Source organism: Rhinichthys klamathensis, unplaced genomic scaffold (genome assembly GCF_029890125.1).
Source record: "Rhinichthys klamathensis goyatoka isolate OS25496 unplaced genomic scaffold, OSU_Roscu_1.1 h1tg000319l_1, whole genome shotgun sequence".
Taxonomy (NCBI): Eukaryota; Metazoa; Chordata; class Actinopteri; order Cypriniformes; family Leuciscidae; genus Rhinichthys; species Rhinichthys klamathensis.
Genome location: NW_026606835.1, coordinates 106,364 through 127,691, shown reverse-complemented (window position 1 = coordinate 127,691; position 21,328 = coordinate 106,364). Strand labels below are relative to the sequence as shown.

Here is a 21,328-nt window from a genome sequence, read left to right as displayed (position 1 = left end):
TGTTCCAGTAATTAATGATTACTGGGTCTAGAATTATTATTATTATTATTAAGATTAGTGTCTCTAAAAGCAATTAGGACAAAAATAAAAACACGGAAATCACCAAAAAGTGATTCAGATTGCTCAACCAAAAAACAATAATAAAGCAAGAAGGCACACCGCTGCTCAAAAATGTGAAATTTATTAGCACTGCTAGGGTTGGTTAATACATTTTGGAGCTGTGATGTGCCCACTTTTTTTTTTTTTTTACTAAAAGCAATTTAGCCCATGTAATATTTCAGAGCTGAGCATTAAGGAGAAATACAAAGTAGTTACCATAATCTTAATATGGACTTTTCCATACCAGAACATTTCCCAAGAGAATTCTGTTACAGCTACAATAACTTGCCATTTTTACTTCAGTTTTTATACTGACAGAACAGACAAAAAGATTGAAAGAATGAGACATGAGACTGAAAACATGTTCCAGAGCATGGGAGAGTCTTTTTATTAAGCTCATTTAAAATAAATACTATAAAAGTAGGAAGAATGTGTGTAATAAGATCAACTTCAACAAGAGACAGGACAAAGATTTCATCACATTTAACATTTAAAAAGAGAATACGCATTTTGTATGACATAAAAAAGAAAGAAAAGACATGGACCAAAATGGTGTCAGCGTAACCCTCACTGAACCTCTTCATTCCTCCCCCATTGCCGTGTGGATGATCTTGGTTCTCTTGAGTTTCACGGCCTCTTCAAATTTATCAATCGCCTGGCCACATGATTTTTTCTGAAAGTTTACAAAGCATGTTATTCATACAATTTATCATTCATACTCTTAGCATGTGAATGGAAAAAATCTAATAATATTCAGCTATGGAAATTTGGAAGTTGCATTTCAGCTGCAAAAAAAACGACTTGTTGACATTTTTCCTTGTCACAAGAAAATACAAATTAAATACAACAAGCTAGGTTACTTTCATCTGATTAAAAATACATTTTCTACGTAGTGCCATTTAAAATAGCATGTCTAAAAGTTGTTTACATGATCAAGGAAATCCCTAGAAATAATACATATTTTAAATATAATAAATTAAATGTCCCGTAAGAGTGTTTATAAAACTAAAGTGCAGAATACACATAACTATTAACAAAAGGGATTTGAGACTTGACTTTATCTCCTGAACATATCTAATAATATTATACACATGCCCTACCAACCTAAAGTAATGCATTACGGGTCACTGTGATTTAGCCAAGTAAGACATGTTCCTAGATCAACACATTTTGTTGATCCTGGAACAACATTTCTGTCCGAAATAGTAGTCCAAGTCTCAGCCTCAGACAGACGTTGGCTGAACTTCTGATGCATTTGGCACACTTAACTGGAAACACTTCAGGATTTTCAAAGTCATCATCTGATTGGTTGAATTCTACAGGATGTCCAGGAGATGTGTGTGTGTGCGGGTTGTGTTCTATAACGGTCCGCCTGGAAACCGTCGTGACGCAAAGCCCCCTCGTGGAAGAAGAACGCGTTGTGTTTACAACTGTGACAATGAGCTTACCAGGATCAACTAAACACTGGATTATCAAAAGTATGAGAAGTTCACGGCTCCAGTGTTGGAGTAAACTTGCACAACATTCTTGAATGAATAATTGATTACATGCACACCGGTCTGTTATTGTGGGGACATCGACTTTACATTTTCACGCCTGCTAAACATGACGCTGAACAAAACGAACTGTGATTGGTTTGCACTACATGTCAGTCAAACGTCCTCTTGGGCAGTCCTTGACCTTCTGCTGTCAGTCTGAAGGTCTGGTTACGTGAGACTGATGTAGTCCTAACCCAATGATAGGTGAATAACACGGATGTAGAAGCACCAAACCCTGGTTGTAAGCCTAAAATGCACATAAACTGTAAACTTGTCCCTCAAATCTGATTGGTTGATTGGAATGTTGTTCCAGGAACATGTTGTACTTTGGTGAAATCACATTACGGTAATTATACAGACTCAAGGGAAGTATTTGAATTTTTTGTTTCTCCACTACTATCACCTGATGGAGTTTGGGTTCCTTGCCACTGTCACCTTCTTTGGCGTTTAAAAGTTTGGGTTTAAAAGACAATTCAGTAATATTATAGATTTAATTGCTCTGCCACAATCAGATGAGAACAAAATTTGAACAGAATTGAGCTGGATAATGACACTAACTTTGCAACATCGACACCGTTATTGAGCTTAATTGAATAGACATTGAGCTGAATAATGACACTATTGGCTTCTGTAGAGCTGCTTATAGCTGAATTGAACGCGTTTCATAAATTGATGAACTTTACAACATTGACAATTATTGAACTGAACTAACAAACTAAATCGAGCTGAACAATTTTTACATGTTCTGTAGAACTTCTTTACAGCTGAAATTGAATTCGTTTCATAAATTACATTTACACTGTTATTTTCCTGTTTATTCATGTTAAGCTGCTTTGTAACAATCTGTACTGCATAAAGCGCTATACAAATAAATGTGACGACGTTCTGTCAGTGAGCTCATACTTACAATGATAAACTTCTGTCTCTCTTTCTGAAGTTTCAGAAACTCCTCCACAGTCAGACTGTCCACTGTCTTCTTCAGCAAGATAAAATCACAGGAGGAAGAATGTGTTTTATGCTCTTTCCTGAAAATACAAGTAACACACAGCACATCAGGAACAAAATGGGCATTAAGGGGGCTGATGACATTTATTAAATCAAATAACCCTGACTTGAAATCCGGGTCTTATTGCATTACAGAGACAAAGCCTCTCTCAGATCTATAATGCAGTAGTGGAAAGTTTAAAAGACACGGACTCACTCAGGGTCATCCTCAGGCTCCCATCCTTCCAGCTCTTTCAGACAGAAGAAACACTGAGCTATATCTGGACTATTCTCCGACGGGGTGTGAATAAATCCAGCTTTGGCCATCTATAGAACAAAACGCCATGTATAAAGCGGAAAACATTGCATATCTTTTTGTAGCACCTACAAAACACATTTCGGGGCTTGTTGGATCAAAGGGTTCACTCACATTTTCTGGAGTGCAAATGCAGCCCTCTTCAAACGGCCACCCAACGAATGTTTGAAGTCTGTTCTCATAAAAGTACATTTTGGTCTGGTCGTCACTACCAAGATCCATTTTCTTGAAGATGGAGAGAGATATTGAAAGTAAAAAGAACAAGGAACGAGATACTCCAGTGGCTTAGGCTTTCTTGTTATGATCGTTTCTTCCGGTTAAAGTTTCAAATTTAGAGCGCGAGTTTTGATTGGCTACAGGGCGTCACACTTCCACGCATGCGCAGATCGGTGTCTAGCTCATAAGTGTTGCACTTTTAATCACAGGAGGCAGTTTTCATGTTTTGTTTAGTGCATGATCACTGCTCACATTGCTGAATGGAATTTATGATTAGGATGTATCTATATGGGCCTACAGTTTTTATCTGTGTACAGATACTCAGAGAAATAGAACAGTGCACTGTTGCAAATTTTATGACTGGAGATGCTTAAAAAGCTATGGAGCTATAGGGTCTTTTTACTGCTGAGAATTGAACACACTTTCTAACCAAGAGAAACATGAGTTTATACTATTACTTCATTGCCAATCTTTACACAATTAATGGTGATTTGTCTCTGCATATATAACCCTTATAAAACATTTTATATGTCATTTTTATATGCTCTCCTTTAACCAATTGCCAATAAGCACAGCTAGGGAATGTTCTCAGAACTTTCTGAATGTTCTAAAACGTTCTGGCTCTAACGTTCTGGCAAGGTTCTCTCAAAATGATGAGCAAATATTGTTCGAGTAATGTTAAGAGAACGTTCGTTCAGAGATATCTGATCTTTAATAATGTTGTCAAGGTTTAAACATGTTAGCACAACAACGTTATAGATTGTTCAACTTTTTTTTACTACAAATTTGTACGTTCGTCTAGTATTTTTTAAAATGTTACTACTTGTTTCAGAACATTTAAAGTAATGTTGTTTGCAATATTATCAAATGGAATATTCCCTTAACATTCACATGCCCACCCCAATAGCATAACTTTTTCATAATTCAATGCAAAATGTTATTTCTCTGTAAAGCTCATGTTCTGAAACATTAGTGTACCTCCAGTTGAGAATTATTGGGTTTCGATTTTTTATCTTATCGGCTGCAGCTTCCAGCAGTTCACTTTTTAAAACAGGGCTCTTAACAATTACTGTTCTCTCTGTCGGTAGCAATACCGTGGAGAGGCACAGCAGCAGCAGCAAAACACTGCTAGCCTGCATGAGACTCAACTCTGATGCCTCGGCAGCCAATTACTTAAATTCACAGCAGAAATAATGCATTTGTTTTACTAAACCCAGGTTACTGTAAATGCAGGCTAAATGAGATTCATTCCTTCAGAATTAAGAGACAGGATTTTAATTTGTAAAACCTTTCCAGATGGTCTTAAGCAAGAAAAAGCAAATACATCACAATAGGGAATAAAATGAATTTAATCCTGGTACATTTCTTTTTGGTGAGATGAAGTAATTACTGTGTATTCTGTTCTATCCATGGTTGCTTGGCTTTCCTGTCAGTTGCCATGTAAGCTTAAAGAAACTACAAGAAGAGTTCATTTGCCAAGCCTATTTCTATGTCCATATAATACAAACACAGCAGTCTGTAAGCCCAGAGAATAAAATAAGCTTCACTGGAGCTGAGAGACATTGACATGGTAACAAATAAGAGCATGAAGGACAAGAAGATAAAGGGTTTAAAAAATAGTGATAAAGATAAACAGCAATTATGAATTTCCATGTGTCTACTCGATTCGCAAACGAACAGGTGTTAGAAGTGATTTGCCAAAATAATAGCATGCTATGCAAGACTTATGCATGATTATTACCTCACACAGTTTTCATAACAGTGCAATAGTGAGCTGATAATGATAAAGGTTTTTGTCATGTTTGTATTTTTCTAAAGGCTCATTTTGTATAGGACTATAAATCAGAAACGGTCATGAATACATGCGTAATACTGAATACTGACTCTACATTAAATGCTGGTTGATGGGAAACATATTGCCGAACATTAAACTGTACCAATTTATTTTCTCACATCTGTAAATCCAAGAGTTTAACACAGGTGAATGACAGTTCCTTAAATGTCCACATGGTGTCAGTATTCCCAGAGGGAAGAGCTGTCTGCATTCTCTCCGTCTCCTTTCAGATTGCCTCCTTGATCTCCTCGCAGGTATTTGCCGTTTTTGTTCCTCATAGCTATCCGTCCATGCTCTAAGAACTCAAAGCAGAAATCTTCAGGTGTGTCTCCATCAGAGCACACCAAACCACTGTTGGACACATACCAGAATTTTCCACCAGCACCTGTAGGAAAACAATACTGGTCAGCTTCATTTAATAAATGACTTGAACCCTGGTTAATTCTGTGTTCATAAGCACATGACAAAAAAATGCCAAAGTGATACAAATTATATTTGAATATTATTTACATATTTAAAACCTGTTAACTGTCACCCTCCATTTTGAGACGTGAAACTGCACAAATGCATCTGAACTTCATGAACTGTATTTCAATGCTTTGGAATAAAGTAAAGAACTGAGGTTAAAAAATACACTCAGCAGATTATTGCAGAAATAAAAGTATGGAAAAAGGCAGAAGTTTCAGTTTACTGCAAAGCAAATGTACTGAACTAAAAAATTGATTTGATACAAAATACATATTTTACAAAATAACTTGGATTCTAATTGCAAGAAAATCAAACCAAGTTGAGTTCCAAATTTGAAGGTGATATCACAAAAATTATGAGATTTTGTCACTACTCTCTCACCCACATTCCATTGATTTTTTAATGTTTTCTCCTGTCAAATTAAAGGCACAATATGTAAGATTTTTGCATTAAAATATCCAAAAACCACTAGAACAGTTTTATATATTTTGTGCACTTTTGTACTTACATTATACAAAATTATACATTTTCCAATATCCAACAAATCTTTAAATTCAGAGAAATTCAAAATTTTAAAGCTGCAGTCCGTAGCTTTTTTTGGGTTAAAAATTATCCAAAATACATATTTGAGAAAATACATAACCAGCCAGTGTTCAAAACTATCTGCTTGCCTTAGCTCGATTCAAAGCGGAAAGCTTGTAATAATGTTTTTAATTCCAGTGGTACTGGTGGATTTCCGCGGGAGATTCGAGCACGTCTTTGCGTCATTACGTCACATCTGTACACATAAAGAAGGAGTCTCGGCTAGTCGGCTGCGTGTGAGGATGCTGGAGGTGGAGATTTACAGCCTTTTCTCACAGCACTTGATATAATTAAACTTATCAACTTGATGGAGGATCCAGAAAGATTCAAATGACAATCACCAGTGACAACAGATTCACCCGCTGTAAAATGCAAAAGACTTCGTTCAGACTTCAGAGTGGCTACAGAAAAAAAAGAGACTGCAACCGGCCCATGCGAAAACAAGGAGACATATCGGAATGACATTACATGTAGTCACGCAATGGTGACGTTGTTAACATTAACAATTTGAGAACAAAGTATAATTTCCACGGTTTTGCGTGATATGATAACTTATAAGCGATTGTTAGATTTAATCAGCGCGATTTACTGCAATGTCAGAATCAGAACAAAAGTGGATGTTTCTTACTTGTTCAGATGACATTTTCCGGTGAAAATTCTTATGTTGGTCATACTTCCAAAAATAATAATCTGTGATTCTGAATGCCAGTATCCACACCGGCGCGGTGACTGACAGCCTTACAGTCTCCTCAAACAATTGTGTTCCTCCGCGCTGTGCCGTGTCGAGGGTGTTGAAGTACAACTCACGTAGAGTTGATAATTCCGTGAATGACTACAATTGCAGATTTCGAACAGAGATGGCGACAAAGAGGAAAAGCTGCGGACTGCAGCTTTAACCAGTGTAACATCCCTCCTCATTGCGTCACCTGTCAATGGCGTCATGTCCGCTTTATCCTCGGTTTCCGCTTTTACTGCCGTAGAAACCATCTCAACACAGTCTCAACACAGTTTTTCTCAACACTCTTTTTCAGTTTAATGAAAAAAATGGGGAAGTAGTAGTTTTAGCATCTAGCACGACAATCTGTTGTTGTTTCGCACAGTTGTCATGGACCACAATTATTCGTTATTGTTTTCAGCAGGTTCTGTCGCCTGATAAAGTGAATCAAATTACCTGTTTTCAGCAGGTTCTGTCGCCTGATAAAGTGAATCAAATGACCCAAGAAGAGTTTTGGACAAGAGGAGAAATAAAGCGAGGATCAATATCGATCTGGCATTTCCAAGATGGAGAGAGCTCAGGTTTAACACTGTTTAACAAGTCTGGTGAACAAGTCTATGGCAGTGTAATTAAACATTATGTGTTAAATAGTAAGTCAGCCTTTTTGCAAATGCTGTGGGTATGTTCAAATGTACTTTTAGTATGATTGTTTTGAACATGTAAAGCTGCGCTTGCGTTACCCCACCATTTAATTCGACAAATCATGTGATCAAACGTAACGATTATAAAACTTTATTTCATTACCTCATCCATGAACATGATTGTGATTCCCGTCGGATTGATTTCCATCGGCAGTGAAGGTGAAGACGACAACTCCCATCATTCCACGCTCCCTCACAGCTTCATCAAGCTACGCCTTTGTTATTGTTTTGAATATGTGACCTCTAGCGGCGAAAATTACACACTGTGCCTTTAATACTTTTCTGTCACAATGTCACTTCTATCACAAAACAGTGGCCAAGTATGGAACCTTAAGTCTCAGACCTTACCAAAGATATGTGTTTTGTCAAGATTAGAAAAAGATTAGAAAAAGAGTTTGTACAATTTGAAACATGAGACTGCCCACTAGGAGGAGGAGCCTGCTAAAAGTTTTTAGGGGGGGATGTATTATATAGGCCAAAACCCGGAAATGAGTTAGCATTTTAGAACCTCCGCTTCCATCATCCTGAAGTCAATGGGTTCTTTGAACAGGTGTTTGGTTAAATGTTTGAAATAAGGTCCATGGTGAACACAAGCTCAAGATATTTTGACTTTATTTTACAATATAAATCAGTAATACCCTCTTATGACTTTTTAAAAAAGCTTTTACTTGTCCTGAGAGGCGGTTGCTAACAAGTGGCTAAATGGGACTACAGAGTAGGGGTGGAACGGTACACAGAAGTCACGGTTCGGTTCATACCTCGGTTCAGACATCACGGTTCGGTACGATTTCGGTACAATGGAGGGAAAAGCAAAACAAAAATACAGAAGGCATTGTATTTTTTAAATAAGTTTTATTAATAAAGGCATAGAACCAGTTTATTTGTAGTGCACTGACAATAGTTTTATATAATTAGTTTATTAATTAAATTAATAAAAAGACAAAAAGACCTTGCGATATGTTTGGTAATTGTACCTGAATTAATTTAAAATTAATTTGCTATATTTCAGATCAATATATTTGTTTTCCTTAATTTTAATTAACAATGTAACATTATTCTCATCTGAATTATAAATAATTGATTTCTGTATAAAATAATACTACCATTAATAACGCATTCGATTTTCTTTTTTAATCAATGTAGAATGTGTAAGATTAGTGCTCCGAGGACGAGAAATGAAAACCAATGCGATGAATGTCCAAAAGATGGGACCCACAGACTGTTTTGAAATGGAGTTGGATAAATATGGTTTGCTTTTAAAACAGTGTGTGTGTGTGTGTGTGTGTGTGTGAGAGAGAGAGAGAGAGAGAGAGAGAGAGAGAGAGAGAGAGAGAGAGAGAGAGAGAGAGAGAGAGAGAGAGAGATTTTGGTTGGGTGACAGTTGTAGGTTACAGTTTGACAAGAGTTTACAGTGTGACAAAAGCACAATGTTGTGTTTTATTCCGAGTGTACACAAATATAAGTAAACACTTTGCAGGTTTTATGATCTGTATGAACAAAATGACGGAGTATGTTTTTTTATGTTTCCACTGTTCGATCGCGGCCGCGCCTCTCTCTCTCACACACACACAAACACACACACACCAGCATTGCAATCTTGACATCGCAGCCTATTCATTATACGGTCACGGTCACACCAAACGCGTATAGAGCGTTAAATTCGCGTCTATCGCGTCTAGTTCGACGCTAGTCCACGCGCGTATAAAGCCAACGTTTGAAGTGAACGCGCGTTCAGAGCTAAGCCGATGGTACAGATTATGTGTCCCTAAAGAACCCGCGTATCTAACAGTAGTTCCGCATTACATTAATTAATTTCCACGCGAGTTTTATTTATTTTTATACCGTGTATTCTCCGTGTAAATTCGTGCACCGAACCGTGACGCCCTTACCGTTTCGGTTCGGTACGAATACATGTACCGTTCCACCCCTACTACAGAGGTTGTCGGGACATTAAACGTCATCAAGCGGAACAGGTAAACTCTACTCAGTACTCCACCTTCAGAGCCTTGCTGTGTTTACAGTCGTGAATAGTGCTCTTGCAAACTATTATAACTCGAACTTTCAGGGAAAATGTTGAAGTCATGTGATGATGTGACCATGGTGTAGTTTGGTTATAAGCACAAACCTGCCGATTGTATTTAAAGGGATACTTCAGGATTTAGCATTAAGCTTTGTATTAGTAGAAAACCTGTAGTATTTTCGAATTACCGTGCTTTCCACCCTCATATCCCCCTGAGACGAGAGATTTATGTATTTTTTGTCTGGAAAAAAATCCTCCGATGACGCAAAATCGTCATTTTGCGTCATCGGAGGATTTTTTGGCCAGAGGCTAAAGACTACAGTCAGTAGTCAGCATGTCCCGCATGTTTTCAACCCGCCCATAGAGGGTGGGATCTCACTCACAGAATGTACACATAGTGTCAGCCATCTTTTTTTGGAAGCTAAGCTAGCAGGCTCTTGTTCTGTGGAGAAAGCTGAGTAGTAGGGGTTACCATCCTCTTTTTCCCGGACATGTCCGGCCGTCGATGTCCGGGATTCAGCTTTGGTTTTCTGCAGTCGCCATTCATTGTTTACATGCACACCTTTTGTTTCAATCTAACTGAATTCATTCCGATTGGTGAATCTGAATGTAGTGTTTAGATGAACGCTAAACAAGTGATCGGTTGATGTGCGTTTTAACATTGCTTAGAAAATTCCCGCTCCTCCGTGAGAGATACGAGACCGGTGCGTCTCACAGGTGTCGCTCATCGGTAATCACGCCACCGGCCTCGTGCAGTTCTCCCGCGGCCCTAGCCTCGTCCTGCTCGCCACAGTAAACATAATGAATGGCGACTGTAGAACGCAAAAGCCGAATCCCGGACATTTTGGGCGATCTTGAAACACATTTTCGGGCAGACTCATTATGGAGACTCACTAGTAGCCTAGACTTGTTGAACTACTGCGCTGCGTTACCGGTAGGCATGGCCTCCTAGGGCAGCGAAGCAAGTGCATTCTGGGAGTTGTTGTCTTTCATCCACATAAGCCAAAAATACATTTTCTGGCTTTTCTCAGTCTAGAAAGCTCCAAATTCAAAAATAATTTCACATTTCTTCTACATAAATGACCCATTTTAAATACACAGTCATCTTTCCAGAGGTGAAGTATCCCTTTAAGCTTAAAAATTCATTAAAGTTGTGTTCATTTGTGAAGATTATCACGATGAACATGTTACAATAATGAGCTTTTAGTCTCAGACCTTATTTTCTTCTATAATCCAAAAGCCAATGGAAAAATCCTATTTTTTGTCGAGGGAACCAGTGTGATTTCAGGTTGGCCTACAAAAATACATCATCCCTGCAGCACTCTATGGTAACGCAATGTCCCGCCACCACGACACTGACAGTTAACAGGTTAAATGTTGAATGGTGCATTCCTCTTTTTTTGTCTTAGATTTGGTATATTTCACAATATTGTATTCTAGTTTTATGGTTTTAAGAAAATACTGTTTACAAGTTCCCTTGAAAATCAATTCCAGCTGGTTAATTAAAATGCTTTGACATTTCTGACACTGATTACAATTAACAGAAGTCATTGCCAGAAGCTCTTTTTGCCCTTAAATCAATTTCCAGGAAATAAAAGCTTTCATTTGCTTTCCAGAAAGCTGCTTTTGGATCTATTACAGGAAATACAGAAAAAAAAAAAAAAAAATTGGAAATGTGGCTGAAGTAAAACTCACCTTTAATCTGGTATGCGCCATCATTGAACTGCAGTGTAAATATGTCATACACTGAACGATTGGCGTCCAGTGTGTTAGAGTTCTTGTGGTGGCATACATAACCATTCTCTCCCCTCAGGATCAGAATAGGCCTATTGATCAGCTTCAGAATCAACTGCTCATCCTCACCTGGAGGAAAAAACAGGATGGGATATGTTTTTCAACTAACTTTTTATTTGAATTATTTGTGTGTGTGTGTGGGTAGCATCATGTATGAACTCACCCACAGAGTCACTGACTGCAGAAAGCTGGCCGTTTTTCTTAGTGCATACGTATTTTCCATTGCTGGCTCTCAGTGCCACCCGTCGACCGAGCCACACTATGTCAAACATGGTGTTGGCACCGCTGCACACAGTGGGAGATTGTACGTATTAGTGTTCATAATGTATAATGTCATAATGTTCAATAACATGTACACCCACAGAAAACAGGAGAAAATGAGATGGCTTCACTGTTACTGTGTTTTGGATGCATTTACCAATAGTTACATATCATGTTTGCTATTTTCTCTCATGTCATAGCTCATAAGTGAAAGAGAATTAATAGCAGAAAGTCTGAAAGTAAAGCTAAATCTTACGCTTCAGTAGCTGTTGACTGGATGCCTCCATGAGCGACAAGCGTCCAGTAATTCCCTTCATTAGTTCTGAATTTGCACTTTCTTGTGTCTTTATCAATTTCCATTTGAAACGTCTCCATGTCTGTCTCATCGTCCTGATTGGCTGAGACACTCACTCCTGTTGAAGCACATAAGACAAACACAACTTGTTTTTAATTTAATATTGGATTTAATGTTGAAACAGCACATTTTTGCTTATTCAGAAAACGTTTAGAATTAAGTTTGAAATTGTGCCTCAAACATATTAGCAGTCTTACTTATTTGACATGTTAGAAGTCAATACTTGTCTCAATTAAATGATTTAGATCCACTTTAACGAAGTTCATGAAGGTTGTAAAACTGTAACAATATCTGAAAAAGCTTCATAACGTCAATTTATGTGTTTTACATGCACATACATTACTGTTCAAAAGTTTGGGGTAAATTGTTTTTGAAAGCAGTATGTTCAACAAGACTGCATTTTGATAAAAATACAGAAAAAAACAGTAATATTGTCAAATATTATTACAATTTAAAATAACTGTTTTTTATTTTAATATATCTTAAAATGTAATTGAATCCTGTGATGGCAAAGCTGAATTTTCAGCATAATTTCTCCAGTCACATGATCCTTCAGAAATCATTCTAATAAGCTGACTTGGTGCTCAAGAAACAGTTCTTATTATGATGAAATTATGTCAATGTTGAAAACAGTTGTGTTGTTTAATATTTTGTGGAAACCAAGAATATATATATTTTTTTTTCAGAATTCTTTGATGAATAGAAAGTTCAACAGAACAGCATTATATTATGAAGCCCATCCTTAACAACTAACGGCAAAAATAGGCCTATATATATATATATATATATATTTCATTATTATTATTATTATTTGCTGTGTTTATATTAATATAAAATACTAATATAATATAAATATAGGTCATATATTAAAAATAATAAACTTTAAGCTTCCTTAAAACTGCTGAATTTTCCCTAAATAGAAGTATTCAAACAAAAAAAAGTCCATTATACTACATGCTTTTCTAAAGTATCAGCTTAACCGAGATAGCATGTGTTTGTCCTGAACTTTCCCCCAGTTTGGAATCCTGAAGTGAGACAAAGCACCAGCATGATTAATTTCACTGCCACGCACGACAGGCATCAACCTGATTCTGAGTCCTGTTCTGGCGCAATGTCTACAACGGACCATGTTTATTTAAGACTCACATCTGTAGTTAATGGAGCCCAAACATGTCAGTCCGCTGTCTATAAACATCCTTTATATCAATACAAGATTACTGTTGTTTTGAAATGAGGCGGTTTACTCAATTAGTCACAATGACAGATCCATTCCAAATCACTGTATTATTTGTAACATTAACATTTACACAACAAGACCACTGGCTGAGGTCTGAAACATTTTTCATATCCAAGCCATTTATCATAATTAAGCTATTGGGTTGTGTAACACATGTAGACTCAGTGTGTTTCTATAAAAAACCTTGTGTATTTTTCTCTATGTACCTAAAGTATATTCATGCATGTATTTTGTTATTGGCAAACATCTTATTTCTGACTATTTATCAATCAGTGCAGTAGGGCAAAACCACTTGTGATTATATCTTTCTCCTTGCACCGATAAAACCTTGGCATAGAAACCACGACCTTGGCCGGGTCAGAGGCTTCACTGCACCCTGCTGGGTTTCATGCCAATTAGTCTTGGGATTGTTTCATGGCATTCATTAGACTAAATGTAATGCATACTGTAGCTTTGTTCAAGAAATATCTCGAAAAACAGAACGCAGGACCAAGTCATACAGTACATACAAGAGTACTTGTTTACTTGTAAGTGGCAAAAGTATGGTCAGACATTCAAAATTTGTTGTAAATGTAGGTTAATAAGTTTGAGTTTTCAAATGCTATTTCTGGCACTGAAATGAAGAAAATCCATTTGTATCTATCTATCTATATATCTATCTATACACACAAATTTACTCTTGGGTATTAATAAAGACACCTTGAGACACACACACACACATGAATACTTAAATGTTTTTAAAATAAGTCTTTTCTGCTCCAAAGCTGCATTTATTTGATCACAATACAGTAAAAACTGTAATTTTGTAAAATATTATTACAATTTAAAATAACTGTTTTCTATTTGGATATATTTTTAAAATGAAATATATTGCTGTTATGCAAAGCTGAATTTTCAGCATCATTACTCCAGTCTTCAGTGTCACATGATCCTTCAGAAATCGTTCTAATATGCTTATGACACTGTTTTAAAATTATTATTTTTTTAAACTGAAAAATACATATAAATTAATTAACTGTGTATAGAACTAATTTAAAACGATACTAAACATTTAAAAATATAGAAATTAAGTATAAATAAATAAGAACATTGAGATTTTTCAAAGATGGTATTTCTGTATGAGGTCTTCAAAGGCTTTTGATGATAAGAACAAATATAATTTCAGTCAAGTGTCTCCAAACTTTTGTCTAGTAGTGCAACAAAATGATTGAATGACATGATCTCAACCAAAACAGACGCCATCGTGCAAAATGCGTCAAACGGATTGTAGTGACTAAGGCTCAAAGTGGATGTATCCGAAAATATACCTTGATCATTTTCTTAATCCTTTAACAGGCCAGATCCTGCACCTTACCCCCTTCTTCCTCCACCCTGTCATCCTTCCTGCCCCTCCCCTTCTCATGCTGCAACCTCTCCTAATTCTCAGCATGCAAAGAGACACAAAGCTGCACCGTAGGGCCCAGTAAGCAGCTTTTTTTGAGTAGCGTCTGTACAATCCTCCAGCTCCGAGGAAAACCAGTCGGGAGGCTGAAGTAATGCCATTGTTTCGACGGGACTCTGCAGGGCGCCTTAGACACGCTGGGAAAGAAACCAGGCCTATCAGCAGAATCTGTGGCCATCGATCACTCCACCGTGGAATGCTTTCTTTTTTTTTTTGCAATATGATTTAGGCCATCCATGTGTGTTTGTGTTTCTCTCTCAGCCTGTCCCTTTTTCTCACACAGCATGGACTATTTTTACAAATCATAATGACTTATCAATAGACACTATCTGGTCGTACTTGGGAATTGGATTCTATAATCCAATTCCTAATGGCTTTAAGTGATAGAACATATGGAATGCATGGTTAAGACAATAATGAGAACACAGTGTTAACGCATTGTTTTGGTTGGAACCAAAGCACAACTACCAGCCAAAGTCGCCAAAACAAAGTCTAGTTTCTAATCAAGACAAAATCAGGGATAACGAAAAAGAAACAGCTTCAGATGTTTCTTTTTCTCAGATCAAACCTCACGCTGCTGCAGCGGTTTTCATTTCTGCGGCCCGTTACACTTTATTTTCCAATTTCACGTCTGACTCTGCTTTAGTTTTGCACCAAAGATAGAAGAAGAGAGGCCAGCTGGGGCAGGACACTCTATCTCCTCTGTTGATCATTCCTCATCCACGGCATTGTGATTACTGAGCTCAATCCTGAACTCCTGCGAATGACCTCACTCCCATCACAGAATGCTCCCTCTCAATTTACCAACCCATTTCTGTGGAATGTAACAGTACCCAGAGACAGCGAGAGGACCTTCTCAAAACTGGGGCAAGTAGATCGCTGCATGCGTACCAGGTCAAATACCTATCGGAGAACACAAAAGATGCATGCCGAGAACACTACAAAAGGTGCATGTTTTGGTTTAACATGCATGTAGTATATAACGGTGTTCAAAAGTCTGTGGCTACATTGACAATCTGGACAATTTTTAAAAGAAATCTAAATCTGCTGTCACTAAAGCAGAAAGTGGACAAACTAAAAAGGAACGTCCTGAAACTCATTTTAATATTTGTATTCAACTTTTAGTCATGTTTATATTATAATTTGTGTAAGGGTCCCAGACTTTTGGACCCTTACACAAGTGAAGATGTCTACTTAGAAATATTTGGCCCACATTAAAGCTGTGATCTCCAAATGTACCAAGACAGTCAATCTGAGATAAATTTTTAATGGTAAAGTGATGCCACAATCCACTGTCTTTCATTTTGTTAGCTTCTTTCTTTCTTTCTTTCTCAATATCTCTTTGTGCTCATCTTCTTTTCACCTTCCGGACCGGATTAGAATGCTCCGGGGAACACTGTGGAGGTGATGAAGAACATGGTAACAGATCCACCCGCCTGAGTGAATGCCATCTTTCCGACTCAAGAATGAAAGCCACACAACATGCATGGAGCTACTGCATAAAAAGTACACCACAACCAAACTAAAGTGATAAACATCATATCTTGGCTAATAATAGTGATATTTCTGAAAAACTACTGTGCAGTGTCACTACTCATTATTGATTAAAAGATCATCTGTGAGTTTGTGTTGTGTCCCAGGGCGAGAGGCCTGGGGCTTAATGAACGTCAGACCTGCAGAGCTGATTGGCAGTCCTGTCTGAAGTCATCTCTGGTTCCCTTCATCATGTAGAGACTCTCTAAAAGAAATGAACTGCTTCATCCATTAGCAGAATCACTTTACCTAATTGCTTTTTGCACAGAATGAATGGGCAATAGATGGGGAGAGATGCTTCTTGTTCATTAAGAACAAATGTTCCATCTGGCCTGTGTCATTTTCCTTGTCTTTTTTCACCCATAATGAAACGGATTCTTTTTGCCAATATGTTGATACTTCATGTTTCTTAATGTTGAATCGACACTGAACCATTTGAAGCAAGGCAAACGCACTGTAGGACTCATTAAGAGTTATAATGTGTGACTCAAACATCTCACCTCTTAATTTTGATTACAATCCAGAGATTTTAGCTATGGCTTCAGATGCTAACATTTCAGACCTCACAGTTTAGGATTTGTATAATAGCTGCCTTGCAACCTATTTAGCTACATTTCCTTTGTGCTCTCAATTGGCTCCTGGTGCACATGCTTTGCTACCACAAACTTTTCAGATGGCATTAAATAGCTCTATCCCATGGGTAAACTAAACTGACAATACAACATCATGTCCTCCCCAGGGAACTGCTGCTAAAGTCTTTGATTTATGATCTTTTTACAATGACAAAAAAGCAATACCGTTCACCTGTCCACACCCATAATGCATTATGTGTCTATTCATTGTGATTTTGTGCCTGATCTCTCTTCCTCCTGCCTGTCTTGTTCTCCTTTCTGCTGTATATTTTCACACTCCATTGTCCCTTTCCCCCCATTGGTTTTTTCCCCCTGTTGGGCAGAACCCAACTGCTCCTGAAGGACTCTCTGATTTGTGTGTCCCCATTGTAGACCAGCACATTGCATGGTCCCCAGATAAAGAAATGTGGCGGAAGGCTTGTGTTTCTGAAAGCAGACTCCACCATCATTGAAATGCCCCTGTCCACTCAATTATTTATCACACCTCGCCACTAGTGTGTGCATGCGTGCATGTGCTTATATCAGAGCATCTTCGTCCTATTTTGTTCTATAAAAGCAATGGCTAAAAGTATATCACTCTGTGAAAAAAATATGCGTATGTGTGCATCTGTGAGAATGAGAAAGAGTGTAAGACCAAGAGAGAGAGAGAGAGAGAGATGGATGGATGAGTGTACTGGAGGGGACAGGATCTGTTACTGACCCAGCTTACTATGGTGGATATTCAAAGCCATTCAGTTTCTCCAGTAATTTATCTATTGCAGGTGGCTCAAAATGCTTACCAAGAGCTCTGCACTGGAGATAATGGATAATGTTCCAGCATGCGAGATTTACATTACAGAACTTAGTTGCTCAGTCAAGACAGGAAACTACAATTATGCAGCGTGTTTGTTAGCAGAGCACATGGCCAGAGAATAAAAATCGGCTATGTCTGGCAGATTAATATTGGCCAACTCAGCTGAAAAGACAGCTGCCATATATTATTTCTGTGAGGTCACGCTCATGGGTGTGACTCAGTGTTCACCTGCTCTCCAGGCTAGTTTCCATAGATTTGACTATGTGTGCATAGTTTGCCATCCAGCTGCAATTTTGCATGCAATTTATTTTCATGCATTGTATGCTTGCTTATAAAACACTAATGGGGAGCAAGACTGATAGCACAACAGTGCAAGTTATGCTCAGAATGCTAAAATCAAGTTGTTTAGCATATTATTCAATCTGAAAATTAAATTTTTCACTGAATCTACAATTGACATTTACATGTCTCCACTCCATACTCTAGCTTTCTATGTCGGGTTACCCAAGAGGTATTAAAAGAACTTAATAGTTGTAATGAGGACTCACATCTGTTACACAAGTCGCCACAGGAGTGCTAAGGGAGGGGGACAAACCTTATATTGATAGTTCCCTTGAATCTCCTTAAAGGAATAATTCACCCAAAAAATTTAAAATCTGCCATCATTTTATTACTCTCAAGCCATTGGAAACCTGTATGACTTGCTGTATGATAAAATATGATATTTTTAATATTCTGTTTTTGTCCATACCACGAAAGCCGGTTTGGTCCAAAACAACATTAGACCCCACTGAGTTTCATTTTACAGGCAAAAACACTGAGACAAAATATTACTGTTCCACAGTATAAAAAAGTCATACATATTTGGAAACAACATAAGGGTAAGTATATGATGACAGAATATAAATTTTAAGGTGAACTGTTATTTAATGTACTTTCACAAGGTTTTAAAGATTGTATTCACTCGATTCTAACAGCAGAAAAATGAGGCTGGCCACTGATGATATCAGAAGCATGTGGTCTTCCTGTGTAGGGAAATGTCAAAAGAAATTCAACCAGCACCACTTACCTTGTCGGATGGAGACAAATCTGTTGTTGGCGGCCTGAAACACCACTTGCGGATGGCTTTCCTCAAGATCAAACAACTCGTCTTTGCCAGGTTTGGAGCAGCGTCCAGAGCGCAGAGTTCCAGTGGGCCCCATGGGGGTCAAGTACTTCCCCTCACAGTCCTTGAAGGCCAATTTGCCTGATTTCAGTTCCAAGGTGTAGCCTGTCCCACGGCCATTTTCAGAGGACAGTTTCCCGTCGTTGCTCAGGAAGCGGCTGTCACTGGTCTTTAGACAATATTTGCCGTCCATGTACACAAGAGTTAGGAGAGCATCTACACCCCAGGGGATGTTGCTGTCCACAGCAATCTCTCCTTCTGGAGACGCTAGGTGGGCATAGCGTTTGCGGGCCACACTGAGCAGATTTGCCTGTGGGTGCAGGGCCAGGTGCATGGCCCATAGTTCTGCCTCGCCAATGGTCTGAGCAAAGCAGGACAGGTAGTCCTCTGAACCTCCAAAGAAGCGCAGATATGGCTCGGACTGCAGGGCCCAGCGGCCGTCTGACTGTGCCACAATCAGAAAGCGGCAATCGTTCTCTTTGGTCTCAGCCTCACAGCTCACCTTGCCATCTTTGTCGGAAGCCAGGTAGCGACCCAGGTGACTGCGCAAGTAAACCACCTGACCATCCTGCTCATCATGCTCTAGAGTCCAGATCTGCTTCTTCTTGAGACTTGGAGCTGAAGCATTCATCTTGAAGCCGAAGGCCTCCGCTGTTAAATAGCGATTCTCATGATTAATAAGCCCGAATTGTAGCTTGAGGGCTTTACTGCCATTGGAGGGCATCCTGGCTTACAACCCAGATGGAAGCCAGAGAGTGTTGAAAGTCCAGAGAAGAAGCTGATCAGCCTGTAGACATACAAAGTTAGCTCTCCTATGTGTCCTGATTAATTTGCTTCTTATTGGGGAAGAGTAAAGTGAAGTCCACTTCACTATAGACTCCTTAGTGTAGCCTATTCTCTTCAGATACAGGCCTTAACTTTCTTTATTAGGCCTAAGTTCCTCTTCTAGTTTTGCCCCTGGTCCTGGCCTCTCCGCTCAGTAAAAACGGCGTCTTGCTCCCCGGAGAGCTTGCAGAGGCTCTGGAGATTTTTTCCCTGTGTTTCCTAATCAGATCAGATTATAATCAGGAGGACTCAACACCTCAATCCAGAGAGCTGCTGACGTCACCCTGATCCCAACGGTTCCTTTTCCTCTGCACCTCTTTCACCCGCTTTCTTTCTCATTCCCTTTCCTTCTCAATTCACCTGCATCTCTTGTCCTCTTCATTGGCTGCCTTTGAGATTGTGGGACTACTGATCTCTTAAAGAGATGCTGCTCAAGACCGAGTCACGCGGTTTTACTTCTTCTCGATGCCTTAGTCGTCTCAGTCCTTCAGTCTGACATCTGATTGGTTTGTCTCCTCCTTGTCCTCTTCTAAGTATTTTTAATTCCGTCACATCCTTAAGGCATGTGCATCCATTAAAAAGACACATCATTCTCCTCCGAGACCTCGAGAAATAGAAGCATTTTAGTGTGCAAGGTGCCCACTAAGATGCCAGTCCAGCTTGTCAACAAACGGCACATGAAGTACAGTGCAGCTTTTCGGGTGTACTTCGACACCTTTTCTACCTCCCTTTCACCTGGTGTCCTATCCTCTTATGTTTCTTTTTATACGTCCTTTCTCCTCTTTTGCTATATTGGACGTATTCTTACACTAGAGACCCTTTATGGAGGCCCAGTAATCCACCCGTTCTATAGTGCTCCTGCCTTTGTCCTCCTCCCCAGTCTCTAACTCTTTGCTGATGGCGCTTTGACACAAAGCTGGGTAACCAGAGCCCTCCCCCAGCACCAGTGGTAGTGGCCTGAGAGGGGGATCGGCTTTCCAGTGCACACTCAGGATACAGTTACATGACTTCTCTGATTCCGAGCTCGGTTGGTCATCTTTATTACAGCACTGTGCATATGGGTGTGTGAGTGTAGGTGGAGGTAACAAACAGATGCTTATTCAAAGATGCCTGACATGTAGCCATTGAAGACCAATTCACTGTGACTGAAAACATCTCCCCAGCTTTTTTTCAGTCACATAAGTTGTTTGCTAAGCATTTCACTGGCTGCCTCATGTTTGCGTAATGCTACACATATTGTCGATCCATTTCAAATCCCAAGCATGTTTGTTCGAAAAACCGTCTCCACCACAGGCCCCTAATCTGCCTTTCAATGATCCAACTCTTTTATTAGACCAATCTAATCCATAGCAGCCCCAAACCCCTCCTCCTCTCCTTGGGCGCGTCTTGGACACAGAACCTTCCATCTGTCGGTGACTGACCGCGTATGGGACAAGTAAGCCTGAACCACACACACATATATACACACTCATCTAAGCATAGGAACAATAAGACGTTCATTAACCGTTATTGGCTTTGGCAAATCTATCCTTTGTTTACATTTGTCCAAGATCCTCTAAGCAGAGATGTTAACCTTAGACATGCACTATGACCCTTACATTATTATTTACACTTTTACATTGTCGCCAGAAGCTTTGATAATAAAGCAATGGACAATAAATTGCATATGTCATGTTTGAGATGTTACAGTGAGTAGCTGAGGATTTAACTACAAAATCCAGCACAGCACAACTGATGTGCTGTCAGTTGAGTACTTGTAGACCATTGTATGACACCTTGGAGAAATCTCAAAACAAAGACTGAGACAAAAATAATTTCC

At 38.8% G+C, this 21,328-nt stretch overlaps 2 protein-coding genes across 2 annotated transcripts; both read right to left on the bottom strand.

The window, feature by feature from the left end:
* Positions 1-463: 463 nt before the first annotated feature.
* birc5a (baculoviral IAP repeat containing 5a) lies at positions 464-3,214 on the bottom strand. The gene is made up of 4 exons (XM_056271414.1): positions 3,052-3,214; positions 2,839-2,948; positions 2,545-2,662; positions 464-772 (listed from the first exon to the last, which is right to left on the bottom strand). The coding sequence occupies exons 1-4, from the start codon at positions 3,157-3,159 to the stop codon at positions 680-682; spliced, it is 429 nt and encodes a 142-aa protein (XP_056127389.1). The 5' UTR covers positions 3,160-3,214; the 3' UTR covers positions 464-679.
* A 1,270-nt stretch (positions 3,215-4,484) lies between these two features.
* On the bottom strand, positions 4,485-20,187 carry fscn2b (fascin actin-bundling protein 2b, retinal). The gene is made up of 5 exons (XM_056271428.1): positions 18,589-20,187; positions 11,785-11,941; positions 11,431-11,552; positions 11,169-11,336; positions 4,485-5,372 (listed from the first exon to the last, which is right to left on the bottom strand). The coding sequence occupies exons 1-5, from the start codon at positions 19,406-19,408 to the stop codon at positions 5,167-5,169; spliced, it is 1,473 nt and encodes a 490-aa protein (XP_056127403.1). The 5' UTR covers positions 19,409-20,187; the 3' UTR covers positions 4,485-5,166.
* Positions 20,188-21,328: the final 1,141 nt, after the last annotated feature.